This window comes from Ammospiza nelsoni, chromosome 2 (assembly GCF_027579445.1).
Source record: "Ammospiza nelsoni isolate bAmmNel1 chromosome 2, bAmmNel1.pri, whole genome shotgun sequence".
Classification (NCBI taxonomy): Eukaryota; Metazoa; Chordata; class Aves; order Passeriformes; family Passerellidae; genus Ammospiza; species Ammospiza nelsoni.
This window is the reverse complement of record NC_080634.1, coordinates 9,683,774-9,699,701: the sequence shown is the minus strand read 5'-3', so window position 1 is coordinate 9,699,701 and position 15,928 is coordinate 9,683,774. Positions and strand designations below refer to the sequence as shown.

Here is a 15,928-nt window from a genome sequence, read left to right as displayed (position 1 = left end):
CATAACATTTACCATGATATTCTCATATCTGATAGATTTACATGATGAAAATAAAAAAAAGGCTTATTGAATAAAGAGAATTCATTCATGCAGACAATAATTCAGTGCAAGGTTTCCACTGAAAATGTATTATAACTGGGAGCCAAACAGGTGACAATTGTAATTTCTTCAGTTTTACTGATGTCCAAGCAAGAGTCCAGCAGAATCCTGGATCCCATCCAGAGTGCTGCCGATTCAAATCAGGTCATGGCACCTCATGTAGAGCCACCCAAGGATTCCCACGTGCCTAAATTAGCAATTTCAAATGTGGTACATGCTCTTGTGCCAAGGCCAGTCGTGCCTGGGTCCCCTGGCACAGCTTGCTGTGTACCTGTTGTGCTGGTGGGAATGCTGAAACTGATGGTGTTCTTTTCTCTCAGAGACCAGGCACATCAAACTCTGAATCCCATCCTTGCCTATAGCCATTTAGTTATCCTGTGGGTGCTTTTTTTGTCTTCTTTTTTCTTTATTTTTTGCTTTATGTAATTGCTGCATGGAGTAATTTCACACATGCATGCCCTAATACTGCTGCAATTAAATCAATTAAACTTCTTGGAATAAAGCAAAATGAAAAGGCCTCGCTGATGATGCATTCATTGGACTTGAAAATTTCTTCTGTCCTACTGGCCATTTCCCCCTCTTTAGGGTGACTTTTGCTTCAGGCTCTGCATCTGTTTAAGCGGAAGGAGTGAGATTTAACTTTGGTTCAATGTGTGATTTGCAAGGGGGAATATTGGGTGAGACACTTATGTGCTAGGCTGGGATTCAGAATTGTGCTTTTCCATGGGTTTCCTACCTGATTTATGCAGCCTCTGTGTCTATCGCTGTTTGTCTGTGAGAAGACACTCCTCACCTTCCCCATCCTAGAGGATTTTGTCTTGATTCTTTTTATTTTAGACTGCAAAGTGTGCAAGCACCCTGGTATTAGAAGCTGCAGTGAATAATTGAACTGACTTTTCTTGAGTTTGGCCTGACCAAGCACATTTTGTAAATATACTTCAGGACTTGTTGAAAGGCTTATGTTTTATTGACCATGGGCTGCAAAGTCTCATCCATTCTGATAACTTCTCCTGTTTGTTTGTGTAGGCACATCCAAAGCAATACACAACCTCCTCAGGCTCCAGTTCCTCCCCTAGGATACGTATCTGGAAACCTCATTTCAGATTTGGAAACAGATGTTCCAGATGACGACGACGATGAGGATGACATTGAAGAAGAAACTGTAGAACTCAGCAGGCCACTAAGAGGTCTAGAGCATACTCCAGGTTCCAGTATGGACAATCTAGACAGCTCTGTAACAGGTAACCAAGCACACTGGCACCAACTTGTTACTACCAGTTAAATACATCACCATTTGGACACTTTCTAAGTGAAAATTTATTCCACTCAATTTCTGTAGCATTTAAAATGTTAATGCTAAACACTAAAGTTAAAGAAGGATTTGGAAATACTTTGCTAAAAAATGATAAGGAAATTCATGCATTTTAAAAAGCTTTTAAGACTTGAAAGAAAATTCAGTTATATCCTGGCTTTCATGAAAGGTTCATTCTAGTAGAGAAGCAAGGCAGTTACATAAAAAGGAGGGGGAAGACCTCAGCTTAGCAATATATATTTCATAAATCAGGAGCAGCATAAAAATGTTATCTTAAAACACTTTTAGATATTCTGCTGGGCATATGCTTTCTGAGATGAACACAAGGAAGTTAAGGACTTCAGAGTAAGTGTAGCTAGATTGGCAGAACATTTATTTCTAGAGTAAATACAACATTTATGTAGGAAAATGTGTATTTTGAACATACTTTGTATTGCTGAATTTAGCAATTGTTCCCTTTTAGAAAAACTGTTTAATAATTCTGACCCTCCTTCCCTCATTTCTTCCTGTCCTTTGCATGCCTTGGAAAGCCACATCATCATCAAAGGGCACCTAGAAAGGGAACCTGCTATAATACATTAATGCATAGAATCTGAATGAATTAAAGTGCTGTAGGTGAAATTTAGGCAGTGAAAGGCATTGTTTTTTAAAACCATGGATTTTATGTGGACATTATGCACTTTTTGGAAGCATCAGTGTAGTTCTCTTTAGGTTGAACCAGGGCCTCTGTGTGATGTACTGTGTCCATAGTGTGAAGGTGTGCTGGAGACCCAAATACCCCCAGTGCCACAGTGTTAGTGGGTGCTGCTTCAGTTTTTGATTTCAGCAGACAAACACTCATTGCTGGTTTTACCTTAAGGGAGACTTGTTCAGAACGACTTCCTACCATAGCACTACTGAGTTCCTTCTTTGTCTGGACCTCTGAAATTCCAAGGCTTTTGCACTCATGCTAAAGATTGCTGTTCTGAAAACACTGCAGGAATATTACACTGATGGAGCATCAATACTATAATTTCCCTCCTTTCCCTTCTTTAATGAAATAGTGTGTAGCTTAATCCCACCTTCCATGTTTTCCTTCACCCTAGAGCCAGACTGCTTGCCAATCTAATTAAGATTTAAGAATTGTATCCCTGCTGCTGCAATTTAAAATCCAGATGCAACTGAAGGACATAGCGTTAAAGTTTAAATCTCTGAATTGAGAGGGTTAACTTTTTAGTGCATGCATATGTTAACTCACTTTGCTTGAATTTCTAGAGTAATCTCCTTCAGGCTATAATTCTGCATATTTTTGCATATCTCACTAATGGCTCAGAAGCTTTTCTGTTAGGAATCCACTAAGAGTTTTAGACTGGTAGAACAGGAATAAATAAATTTTAAAAAAATAGGTTGGTATACATTTTTATTTTGGTAGATATTAACATGTCAAAGCTTATGTATCTGTAAATCAGAAAATGAATGTTTCCACATTTGCATCTTCACGTTATAGTTTGGATCACCCTCCCTAGAGCAAATAAGGGATAGTTGTATTCCTGCTCCAATTTGAAACTTTAGTGCTTATTAAAATTTATACTTTTATTAATAACTTTCAAAATCTTGTTTAGTTTTTGGAGTTTTAAATGTCCAATTGCTCGATTGTTAAAGGCTTCTTGATATTTTGGAAGAAATTGGTCAGAACTTCATAATGTAGGGTATACTTATGGTGATCTAAATATGCTTCCACTCACCACCACTAACTTCATGTGGCCTCATCCAGCTGAAATTTAAGGTTTTTCTTTTGCTGTTTCTTTTACTTGTTTAATTACTAGCTGGATCATTCCTTGCCTCTGGTTCACTGCATGGCAAGGTGTGTGCTGGCACTGCAGGAAGGGAATGTACAGCTGGAGGGGAAGGAAAATTACAGACTGCCCCTATAGCACTTAGCCAACATTTAGACTGACTTAATTAAGGAATGATAGCCTTACAGGAGTACACCTAGAGTGTTAGCATAAAGGGTCTGTTAGATGGCAAAATCTCCAGATAACAAAACTACTTCTGTTTTCCTCAGTTACTATATGGGTAAAACCTTGATTTTAGAAGAGTTTGTATTGGGCTTGTTTTTTGCTTTTTTGGGTTTTGTTTCTAATGGTGGAAAGGAATCGCCTATTATACTTGGGCAAGATTTGTTTTTCAAAAGATAATTTTAATTTTTCTTTGTATGTTTCTCTTAACTCTTCCAGGCTGTGTTTAATGGTGTTAAGGAGTGTATAGCAAATTGCTTCAGTTGTTCCCAAGCTGTTTCTCATTCTTCAGTTTGATTGCTTTTAAAATACTGTAGAACAACTAAATTGTTCTTTCATGTGCTGAGAATCTATAAGCTACTTCTTTCCACAGAGTCTTTGGTGACTTCAGCCAGAATTTTTCTAGGAATTTATAGATCACGTTTTCACTTCTCTAAACGTATTTGAAAACGGAGGCAGATGAGAACAGCTGACCCAGATGAAGCAGTAATTCTGTTCATTCTGAAGTGCCCTGGGAGTTCAGTGTTTGTGAGAAATCTAAATTGACATCCCCTGGTCCTGACTTCCTGCAAACAGAGTTGCTGTGGCGGGAGCAGGGCGAGGTTCCTCACCCTGTAGTGTTAGCAATGCCTCAAAGGTGCCCACTCTTGGACTGAAATGGGGCTTTGTTCTTCATGGCTGAGCTGAGAACAAGGATTTCCTGCAGTGCCAAGCGTGGGATTCTCTGAGGGGAAGCACTGGTGCACTGTTTGTGAGCCAAAGCACAAACTGCTGAATCCCTCTGACACCACGGCGCTGCTCCTTTAAACTGTTTAAAAGTCAAGTTGTCTTCCAGGCCCTTGAGTTTTAGTCACAGCTAACTGAAGATGCAGACAAGGATTTAATCTGCACTATTAAGCTTTTCTCTTTGCAGGTGGCAGAGACATAATGTTGACATGTATAATAAAGTGAAAAGAAAGGAGGAGTGCACAGGAGCTGTGTCTTAACATTCTCCAGATATCACAAAGAGAATTCAAGGAGGGAGGTTTAAATTTGCACATTTGTGGGATGTAATATGAAACTAAAGCCAAGGTTTTGCTTCATTCCCAGTATGGTTTGTTAGGATATTGAGTCACTGAATCTGCTTAAAAAAAATAGAGAGAAAGAACCACAAAACACTGGTAAATTTTTTCCTCACTTGACTTAATTCCTAATTATTTAGGGATATTTTTTGCTTTTAGAGACACAATGAAATATGTTTTTTCTTTCTCTTATGTTTAATGTTTGCCTTTACAATGAATTGCTGTGCAGAGTTATGGAATGAGTGGCCACAAAGAGTATGTTGCATTATTCTACTTTAATACACTTAATTATTTGCATATGATGATTTTAGAAGAAATTAATTTGCTTCTCACTGAAGTCACTGAGATCAAGCCTAGGTTTTTTCAGTCAAAGTGTTATGCTTTGGGGGTTTTCTTTGCTCTGTCCTTATCTTCTCCTCCTCCTGCAGAACCAGTGAAGCTGGTTGTGAGAGCTGTGTATCTTCAGTCCTGGTGCATTTTAACTGAGGGAAGAGTGTGACTCATTAACTAGCATGGAAATTAGAGCAAGACCTCTTCTATCTAACTGATAAAAACTGATATAAACAGAGAGTTATTCTTGCAAACAGTGCCTCAACAAATAGGTTACTTTTTTTTTTTCAATAGAATTATGTAGATCTAAATCATAAAAATCTCTTCAGATTGTGTAGCTCAGCAAGGAAGAATATCCCTTATTTGACATGTTTTGGTCTTGATTAAAAGACTCACTGATCATTGTCTGTATGGAAAAAGTTGATCATTCACTGTGTCTGAGCACAAATGGAATAATTCTTGAAAAGTGCACAATATCATTTTCATGAGCCATATTTTACCATGGCTCAGCTCAATATTTGTATTGATTTGCTTAGGGATACCTATTGCAAAAGATTCTGGTTTATAAGCAGTTAGACAGATTGCATTTAATAGGAAGAATGTGCTTCATGGATTAAATATGTGCTCAGAAAATAGGAAACTGCTACTTTTTGTATCTCATAAAAATGGTAATGCAACAATTAGCAGGGTCATATTATAAAGCACAGACTTTACTCTAGCTTAATGGATCTAGGGATATGCATTCATCAGCAACGATAGATTTAGCATAAAATGACATGTAAATGAATTGATGACTGATCATAAATTAATTTTAGTGCTGAAGAAGTAATAGAGACACAGCAAGTTGCCACTTTATCATAGTATTTTACTGCTCAGCAACATTTGAGCAACTACTTAATGTTCTGTGCGCATTTCTTTTCTAACAGCTTGAATAAATTTGAGATTTTTTTGTGCCTTTCAGCAATATGGAAACAAAAAAAAATCTAAAAGGATGGAATGCAAACAGAAATAAATTTGGCTAAGTGACATAAATTCATTTTTCATTAGACGTTTGTGAAGGTCATTAATTATCATTGGACCTGTGAAGTGCTGAATATCTACGTGTGGTTTTTCCTCCTTTTTTTTAGTGTTTTCTGCCCAAAAATCAAACATTTAAAACTTAGAGGTTTATTCCAGGTATATACATTTAAATATATGGACATTTATGGTGGAGGAAAATAAAATCAAAGTCTAGTTTTTGGAAGTGTGATCATATTTAGATTCTGCATTCAAACACTTCTAATATTCTTCCTTATTTTGATGTTGCAATGAATATTGTCCCTTCTATTCCATCACTTCCACCAAAATCAGTGGGCATTCTTGTGTAATCATGACAGTGGTCAGATATATCCAAGAGAAGATAACATTTTTCTCCTGTACAAAGGCTGAAAGAATTCTGTAACTGATTTCAGCTGAAGTAGCATCAGTCCCCAAGAACATCACCCACACTTCAGAAACCTAAGCAGCCTATCCCTATTCCATTAAAAAGCTGCAGAGGAGCAGGGGCTTAGCATTAATATGTGCTGGATGGTCTTGTAAAGAAAAACATCTCTACAACACATGGAGGCTGGTAGATGCAGAAAAGTATCTAATGGAATTCTCAGAAGTGCCAGGTTTGTTGTGAGCAGCTTTTATTTCACAGGTGCATTAGACTTTTTTTATTATTATTTTTAAGTAAAGCAACAGTACACTTTACCAAAAAAAAAAAAAAAAAAAAAGAATTTTTATTGCCAGCAAAATGCCACTAAAAGCAGTAGCAGGCAGTCTACTGGAAGCTGGCACCTCTGTTCTCCTCACCTTTCCCTGAGAGCAAAGAAGCTTTCTGTTTGCATTAGCACCAAGAGATATTTTATGGAGCAAGAAAACAGAGTTCAACTTTTCACAGAGCTGATTTTGTTCTGCATAAAGCATTTACAGCTGCTGTCAGCAAGAGTAAAATTTACAGTTGCCAGAAAGCGTAAAAACTCAAATGTACTCTTGGAAAACACATAGTGAGCTGCATGTAAAGGAGACACTAAAAGCCTGTTTCATCCCATTTCAAAATGCACAGTTGATCTGAAAGGAACATCAGCATCTCTTATTCTGCCTTTATTCAGAGAAAAACAAATGTGCATCTGATTTGGAAAGCAGGAGGCCAGTGGATGCCTTTAAACAAGCTGTGTTAACACAGCTGTGTGGTGGCCTGAGGTGCCCAGGCTGGGCTCCAGCACTCCCATGCCTTCTGGGCAATGCCTACACCTCTGCAGGTCAGAGCAAAATGGGATTTACTGGGGAAAAGAAATTGTTGATGCAGGGAAACTGAATAGCTCAGGAATCAGTAGAAATAATGTAGAGGTTTTGCCTTGAGCTCCCTGGTCACACACAGCTGTGGGTGCTGAATGTACTCAGGGTGTTTTGCTGACTTCAGCAGTTAGAAGTTTATATATAAAAAGTTGCTTCCAGCAGCCAGAAGTAACACAGAATGGTTTGGACCAGGAGGGACTTTTAGAAGTCATCTTGTTCTAAGCCCCCTACCATGGACAGGGACACTTCCTACTGGACCAGGTTGCTCAGAGCCCCATGAAAACTTCCAGGACTGGGACATCCACAGCTTCTTTGGGCAATCTGTTCCAGTACTTTATCACCCTCATGGTAAAGAATTTCTTCCTTGTGCATAATCTAAACCTTCTCTCAGTTTGAAAACATTGCTCCTTTGTCCTGTCACTGCAGGCCTTATCAGAAAGCTTTCTGCCTTTATATTGACCCCACTTTATGTATTGAAATGCTGCAGGAAGGTCTTCCCAGAGCCCTGTCTTCTCCAGGCTGCAGAGAACAATCCCAGTTTTCCCAGCCTGTCCTCACAGAAGAAGGGTTCCAACACTCTAAGCATTGTTGTGGCTCCTCTCTGGGCACACTTGAACAGGTCCCTGTCTGCCTTGTGCCAGGGACCCCAGAAATGGATGCAGAAGTCCAGCTGGGATCATGACATCTCAGTAAAACTCATGTCCCTGAAGGAACAGAACTGCACTGCCATCATGACAGGTCCCTCCTAGAACAGCTGCTGGAAGAGAGAGGAAGGAGGAGTGATCCATAGCCAGAGCACACTATTCCCAGCCTTACTAACGCTTGCTGTCTGTGGGAATGTGGAGGAGTTTGGGAACAGAGCTTTTTTATAGGGTTAGCCTAGAAAACTGGCAGTCTGATAATAAAAATTTAGGTAATTTTGGAAAAACTGGCATGTCTATGAATGTGTAGAACAATAGCTGTATTCACACGCTATGGCCTTTTGCAGATTTTCAGTATATTTCATACCTAGAACGAGATTTTTTTTGACTAATAACAAAGCAAATGAAAACCAGCTACTACACATACCTTGAAATTGTCACACCCAAATTTCCATGTGCATTGTATGTTGTGTAACAGCTGAAGTTAGCAAATGGACAAAGCTATGTGAGCAAATAGAAATTGAAAATTCTTTTAAAACATCCATAGTCTCACAGACCATGGCACTGAAAACAAAAAGTGTTCTGTATATGGTTTTATATGTCTCTATATAGACAATAGAATATATAACACAAAACCCTTGGGCCTGGAAATTAATGGCACATTTTTAGCATCTAAATATCATCCTTTGATATGTGTAGCTCTGGTTACATTTTTATGTTTCAGCTTATGCTCATATATTTTGTGGAATGTGTCTATAAGTGATTGTCTGAAAATGTCCTCTGTTATAGCATTTCATTTTCTTACATCTTCATTAGGTGTTTTATCTGTAGTATCTCTTTTCATACATCATCAATAACTGTTGCTAAGTGTCTTTGCTCTCCATTCTCTATGATGTCCTATTGCTCTTTGACTGTTAGTTCAGAAAATGTCTTCTCAGAGGAAATTCAATTTTAGCCTTCCTTTGCTGTTATCTGGGCTTCCTCACATCTGTCTGCATCAGGTCGAGTCTGCTTGGAAAATAACAATTTTATGTGTGCTTTTGGCAAGCAGAATCAAACTCTGTCACTCTCTGTTGCACTTAACACACTTCCTGCCTGTCAGACCTCCACAGCCCTCTTTGGTTTCTTTTCTTGTATCTGAGGAGTGCACGGGTTTTTGTTATTATAGCCTGCCACTTCTCTGACATTAAAAGGTTTGGTCACTGCAGTATCACAAAATAATCCACTGTTCTTGGGCTTTGTGGTGCAGCATGCTACTGAATTCCAGGATTCATTAATTGCACTCATGACCTATTTTTGCAGGACATTTTTAATATTTGACACCACCATTAGTTAATTAGCCTATCAATTAACTAATAAGCAGGTCGTTATTGATTTACTACTTAACAATTTTAAACACAGCAATGCTTTCTTGGACATGGATTGAAAAAAGGCTACTGTACTGCTACACATTTTATGTGCATTTACAGAAATTCAGCTCAGCTGAATTTCCATCAGGGCCATGATGGATCCCTCAAAACGTGTCTTCATACCTTTGAAAACCAGTTCTCTTCAGATTTTGAAAAAAAAAATTAACCAAGAAATTGATGGGTAGTTGATTGATGCTTGATTGGTGCTTCAGAAAAAATTTTTAAAAATATAAGTGAATGGCAAATAAGATTTATCTTTCCTTCTCTACTTTGTTCTTTATATTTTAGTTATGTCAAGATTTCTACATTTCTTTCATGTGGTTTTTCTGGTATCTGGTTTTCTGGCTGCATTTTTATGGTGTTATCACTTTCCTCTCCTGCAGTGGTTGTAATCCATAGTTAGAAGGAACCATGGGGCCAACACTGGTCTAGCAACTGACTCACTGTTAAATCTGAGCATATATTTGGGTTCCTCTTGAATCTTAATTATTTCTAACCTTTTTAAAAAAGCTAATTTAATCCAGTACTATGAACTACTTTAGATCAGCTATGTTCAGCCCATTACATCTGCTCATTTATTTTAAGGTTTTGATTGATAAAATTACACAGGGCCAATCCTGTTCAGAATAGCCCTTGAAGCCCAGGTCTGACTTTAGCCATATCTACTGAGACTTACATATGTGCAGTCCAAAAGTAAGACTTGCTTTTGCAAATATCAAACTAGATATTTGCCAATCGTGATTTGTAACAAGATCCTGATTTGTAACGAGTCAAGTAAAACAGAAATTACGAAACCAGCCACATTCAATTCAACTGCAGGGAAAAAAACATTAATTTTGGAAAGGATTTACTGTGTAGCCTTTGAATTTGTAGAGCAAATGTATTATTTTATTTACAGGAGCAAAGCTACATGGAGCCAGCTATGAGTGAGATCTCACCTAGCTCTGATAGTGCTCTGTTGTACCAAACTCTGGCTGATAAATGTTGGGGTTTGTGTTGTGAAAGGATATAATAAGTGTGTCTTTAAGCTTTAGATTAATTTAAATTTAGATTAATTTTTAATTAAAATTGCTCTTCTCTACCAAGCTCTGTCAAGTGAATTTTGGGTATCCTGTTGAGAAAGAACATACTAAGTGGGTCTTTAAGCTTTAGATGAACAAAGACTATGAGATGTGCACCACTCACTGGCGCCCTACATTTGTTTTTAGGTTCAATGGTAAATGGATGGGGTTCTGCGTCTGATGAGGACCGTAACTTTTCTAGCCATAGATCTAGTGTAGGTAGCTCCTCAGATGACTCCATCTTTACCAGCGGCACTTTTGCACAAGCACTGGTTGCAGCAGCAGATAAAGCTGGGTTTAGGCTGCATGGAACCAGCCTGACAAGAACAGGTTTGTAGACTCCAAGGTGATGCTTTCTGCATGGAGGGTGACTCTGCCTATCCTTCTCTCAGTGAAATTGTGTCTCACACTTGTCTAACATGCATGGGATAGGGTGGATGGAGATACTTCTTTGGGTATATTTTAAATCAAACCTTGCATTGTGTTTCACTTTTAGTGGTTTGAAGTAGTGAATAGCACAAGCTTTTAATCTGCTCCTTTGGTCTGCTGCAGCTCCCCTCAATGCTGACTATGCTCTGGATTTACTGACATATGCTCATTTAATATTTCAGTGAAGAAATTACTAATTCTGCCCTGCAGCCTTTGATGATTTCATTTTCTGAAAAATATCCTCACAATCACTCACATTTCCAGAGATGAACAACACCTTTAAACCTCCATCACTGCTCTTCTGTTGCATTTCGTCCTGCAAAAGTGTGTTTTTCTGTGAAGTTTTTCTGAGCATGGGGTGAATTGTGTGCTTTGATTGTTAACAATACAAACTGTTTAAAGTTTAATTGATAGCTGGTTTTAAAAATCCTTAATTCAATAAGTTAATGCCTTTTGATACCATTTAATTTTGGTTATGCCAACTGAATCTGCCAAGTAAAATATAACACAGGTAAAGTAGATATTACATTTGAAAATAGCCAATCTTCTGAATTTAATTAATGAAAAGTAAATATAATTCAGTTATTTTTAAAGCTCCGTATGTTTTCTTTCTATTTAAAAATATAAAGAAATATTATCTTTATTCTGGTAAGAAAAGGATACATTTGCATTTCCTTAGTCTTGTGAAAATAGCAACAATAACTAATTATTTAGATCCACAAATCTAATTTAGTGGAGTATGAACTTGGGTCATATTTTTTGTTATGTTTCCTCAGCTAATTCTGGACGACAGGTCCCATAATATTCCTATCATTTAAATTTTTTAGACTATTGGTTTGGTATGAATTCTCTCCTTCAGTAAAATGTGTTCATTTAGGAGAAAGTCTCACATGTTGTGGCTGAAAACTGTTGGCTTTCAGCATGCAATAACTTCATGGCAAGGATTGCCTTTTAGGAACATTAGGAATAAAGCAAAGAGTTGATGGGAAAGTCCTAAAATCCATCTTTTTTTCAAATCACTAGAGTTTTTACCACCGGCTTTGGTCAGACATAGTAATCCTTGAAAGATTATTTCACCATAGCTCAGTTGTTTCCCTCTATTAATGGAAAATTGAGTAAATCTATCTTATCACTTAAAAAAAAAAAAAAAAAAAGGGGGAAGTAAACCAAAACAAGAAAACTCACAAACTCATGTAGACTTTAATTTATGTTGTATGGACACATCTGGCCAAACTATAACTTCAAATATCCTGTTTTCCTTGAAGAGTCTCTCGGGTTCTGAGTGAAAGGAGTGAATCTTTTCCAAACTTTTTTTTCCTCCAGTAAAAATTAATGCAAAGATTCACCAAAATTACTGTCACTTGTATCAAATATTTGAGAAGTACATTTTCCACCACAAACACACTCAGAACAGAAGTAAATGAATACACAAACACAGAATAAATATGACACACTTTAAAATAAATAGGATTTTTTTTATTGTGGCTATGTGAATGGAAACTACAATGAAAAGATGAGAGCCCCCTTGTCAGTTGTATTTTCCTAGCTTGATTAGGTCAGAAATGCACTTAAAGTGAGTATGTGTGTAAATCCTCACAGGCCATTAGAACACAGGGTACAAAAAAGGATCCAGCAGTCATGGTAGAGACTTTATGATTATTACTCTCTTAATGATCCAGCAGGGAAAATGGAAATAAAATAAAAACCCACACGTAAGCAAACAGCCCTCCCTCCTTTTCCTCACAGAAACATCAGCAAACGGTTTTTTTGCTCACTGCAGAAGTCTCCCCCTGTTCCCTGTGGTGCCATCAGGATGTGTCACCTCTCAGGGCAGGGTGGCTCTGTCAGACATCCCTGTTCCAGCCCCCCAGAGCGCCTGGCAGTGCAGAAACAGCAGGGTTATCCTGCTCGTTGCCCTGAAGGGAGCCTGCAGGCCCTGACTCTTTATTCCTCTGCAGTCTGGACAGTCATTTCCACCCATTTAGAGCAGCTGTGAAATGCTCTCAGCGGTAGATGCTGAAGGAGGTGTCCAGCTTGATAGCCTCACGTGGGAATGTTTGATTGCCAAGCGGGAGAGGCACTGGTGAATCCAGATGCAATGTGTCTCTCCTGCCAGACACTTTGATTCCAGTTTCCAGAAGCCATCATGTGATTTGCCACAAAGTTAAAACAGCTTTCCTTTCTAACACCCTTGGGAAATTAAATCAAGAATTAGTGGATTCATCCTTGTCTCCACTTAAACACACTAAATCTGCTGCAGAAAGTCTGACGCTGCTCAGCAGTTCTTACTGGCAGGGCTGCACACAAATACAAGATGCTATAATAAGTTATTAAGTGCATTGAAAAATGTGCTATGGGGGTCTGCACATCATTTGTGTTTGCCCCATGTATGATTTAGGTCAGTGCTATTTATTTTAGCTCATTTTCATGAGGGGATAAAAGAGAATGTTTGGTGTCTATTTCTTTTAAAAACCAGCATTCTGAATGAATAATCACTTTTCTTTAGTCAAAAGTGTGAAGAATCTGTGTCCTGCACTCACTAGTTGTGAGTTTATTTTTGCAAAACATCTGTGCAGCGTGCTGTGAGCTGGAATGGAATTTCAGGCTCACATCTGAATTTCTTTGCATTAGGAGTCTTTTTTTTTAATTTTTAAATGAAATCTTAATATTTCTTCTGTGTTCATCTGCTGTGTTATCCTTATCTGTGAAAAAAGGGCTTGATCACTTGTCTTTGTCTGGCTGCAGCTGTGCCAGCTATAGAGGTTCATGTTCCCAAATGCTTATTCCTTGCTTTCTCCCACAGCTCCAGAATTAGCTGCTTGGGCGGGGGTTCTGTAACCCAATTTCAGTTAAAATGAGCTAGGTTAGCAAAGGCATTGCTTTCAGACGATATAAATTCAATTGGACTTTTTCTTTTTTTTTTTTTTTTTTTTTTTGGTAGAGGAGGGTTGGGAAATGTCCAGATGAGGGCTTCAAACGTGGTGACCTCTGATAGCTGGCACAGATGGGCAGCTGGGGACAAGCCTGCCTGAGAGCAGTGCCCTCCTCAGGGTACAAAGCAGTCAGAAGGTAGAAGATCAAGCCTGAGACAGTCACAAAATCTCAGAAATCAAATAGTGAAATGTTATCCTAACATGTATGTATTAATGTGAAACAGCATGTTAGAGAGATTATGGCCACTTTTTCACTTTGCCCTCTTGGCACTGAGAATATTTCAAGTAGGATGCTGGGCTGCATATTACTCCCAGCTAGGCTCTTCTAGATCAGGTTGTATGTGACAGCATGTTGGAAGTGAGCACATCTGTTGGAAGGTTTACTAGAAAACATAACCCACTGCCGGGTAGACCATGGTCTAAGTTAACCAGAGGATAAAAAGACCTCCTTCCTATCATGGGCTCACTTGACCAGAAAAATAGAAATCACCCATTTTGCCACTTTCTATCATCTCTTACACCATTTGGGGCCACAGCAGCACTGAAAGAGCAGAATTTTGGACTAGCTTATGCATTTTCCACTGCAGATAGCATTAAAATATGTAAGAGTTTTAATTACCAATTCTAAATTAATTAAGATGTTAGCATCTCCAAAATTTTGTAGGAACGACATACACATGAACAAAAGAAAGTCAAAGATGGTGATTTTTACTTTTCATCAGTTATCATTAAATATTGTCTAGTTAACAGAATAAAAATATCAGAATAAGAGAAAGTGAATGTAGTAAATTAACTGTGCTCTTTAAATTCCAAGGCTTTTAATCATCTGTTCCATAGAACAGCATCGAAGATATTTCTTTTAAGAAAAATCACTCAGCTTGAATAGTGTGTATATACATATATATATATACACACACATATATCTATCTATATATATATGAGATATAAAACAATATATAAATAAATCTGAGGTCACAATAGGTATTTTTAACAAATAAAAGTACTGAAAAATAACTGGAAATGTTAGCATTTAAATATACCCCCATTTTTATTTCTTGAGAAAAGAGAGCCTTTAAGTATACAGTGCTACAAAGCTACATAGCTTGCAAAATCAGTTATGTTTATCTCACTGGAGTTACTCCAGATATACAGTGCATATGGGAGGCCCTAAAATGAGACTCTGGCTCAGAAAACATGAAAGTGGAAGGCAGGAGGAGATAAATTTGATATGATTGCAGAACTGTTTTCCTTCCCTGTCCAAGGCTGAGGAGTTGTTATGACACATCTGTTCAGCACACAGAGCAGGTAGGAGTTACATGGCATACAGTAGTTTTATCGCAACAGATGGAATAATTATAATTATAGAAGTTAAAGACAAAAGAATGCCAAGTTTCCCTACTTCACTTGTTGTGGTGTGTCTCAAAGCAGTTGTTATCAGTGGGTACCTTGGGGGGACACTTGCCTGCCTCTGAGAATTAGGCCTGATTTAATGTTTCAGAGCAGACATTAATAGAACAGCCCATTTCAAGGCAATAACATTTTTTCTTCTGGTTTCTCCCTTTTTTTTTTTTTTTTTCTTCTTTAGGCAAAGCATATTCTTCCTCTCAGAGGCCTCGGCCAGGCAGTCCTTTCTCTACTGACAGCAACACGAGCGCAGCTGTCAGTCAGGGTCAGAGGCAGAGGCCCACGAAGAAACACAAGGGCGGGCGTTTGGAGCAGCCCCCTCTGCCTCACCGCCGCGAGGGAATCACGGACGGTGAGTGCTGGGCAGGGAAACCTGCAACAGGAGCTGTGCACAGCAGCACAAGGCACAGCCATCTTGCCAGGAATATCAATTCAGCAATATCAATTGCTGCTCTGGTGGAGCTGGGGTCCCCAGGTTGCTGTGTGAGCAGTGTTGGAGCTCTGGCAGTGCAGGGCTTGGGTGAGGGTTGGAGGAGCCTTTCCCGTTTCTGCTCTGCACATGTTGTCATCTCTTAGGGTTTGTCAGATCTCAGTATAAATCTTACCCCAAAATGACTGCATTGCACAAGAGTTGACATTGAAAAATGGCCTGTAGTTTTACATTTTATGAAAGTAGCCACCACTAGCATTACTTGTATGTCATGAATTCCTAAGGAGAAGCGGAGAGCGGCTCCCACAAGACTTGTTTGGTTTATGCTGGTTTTGACAGACACCCAACAGCTACAGCAACACGTGCCATGTTTTCCCATGATTCTGCCTCACCTCTTGTCTGTGCTGCTCCAGTCCTGACATCCACTGACCTCAGTGACTGTGTCTCCCTCTTTTACATCTCCACTTCTCTCTTACGACTACTTCCCATCTGGAAATTTC

The 15,928-nt window shown here is 38.6% G+C and overlaps 1 protein-coding gene across 1 annotated transcript in view; it reads left to right on the top strand.

Moving 5' to 3' along the window:
- ROBO2 (roundabout guidance receptor 2) overlaps window positions 1-15,928 on the top strand; it is a 433,355-nt gene that overhangs the window by 402,847 nt on the left and 14,580 nt on the right. Inside the window, exons 25-26 of the mRNA XM_059493583.1 lie at window positions 1,126-1,340; window positions 15,180-15,350. Coding sequence (XP_059349566.1) covers window positions 1,126-1,340; window positions 15,180-15,350 — 386 coding nt within the window. The remainder of the gene's footprint in view (window positions 1-1,125; window positions 1,341-15,179; window positions 15,351-15,928) is intronic.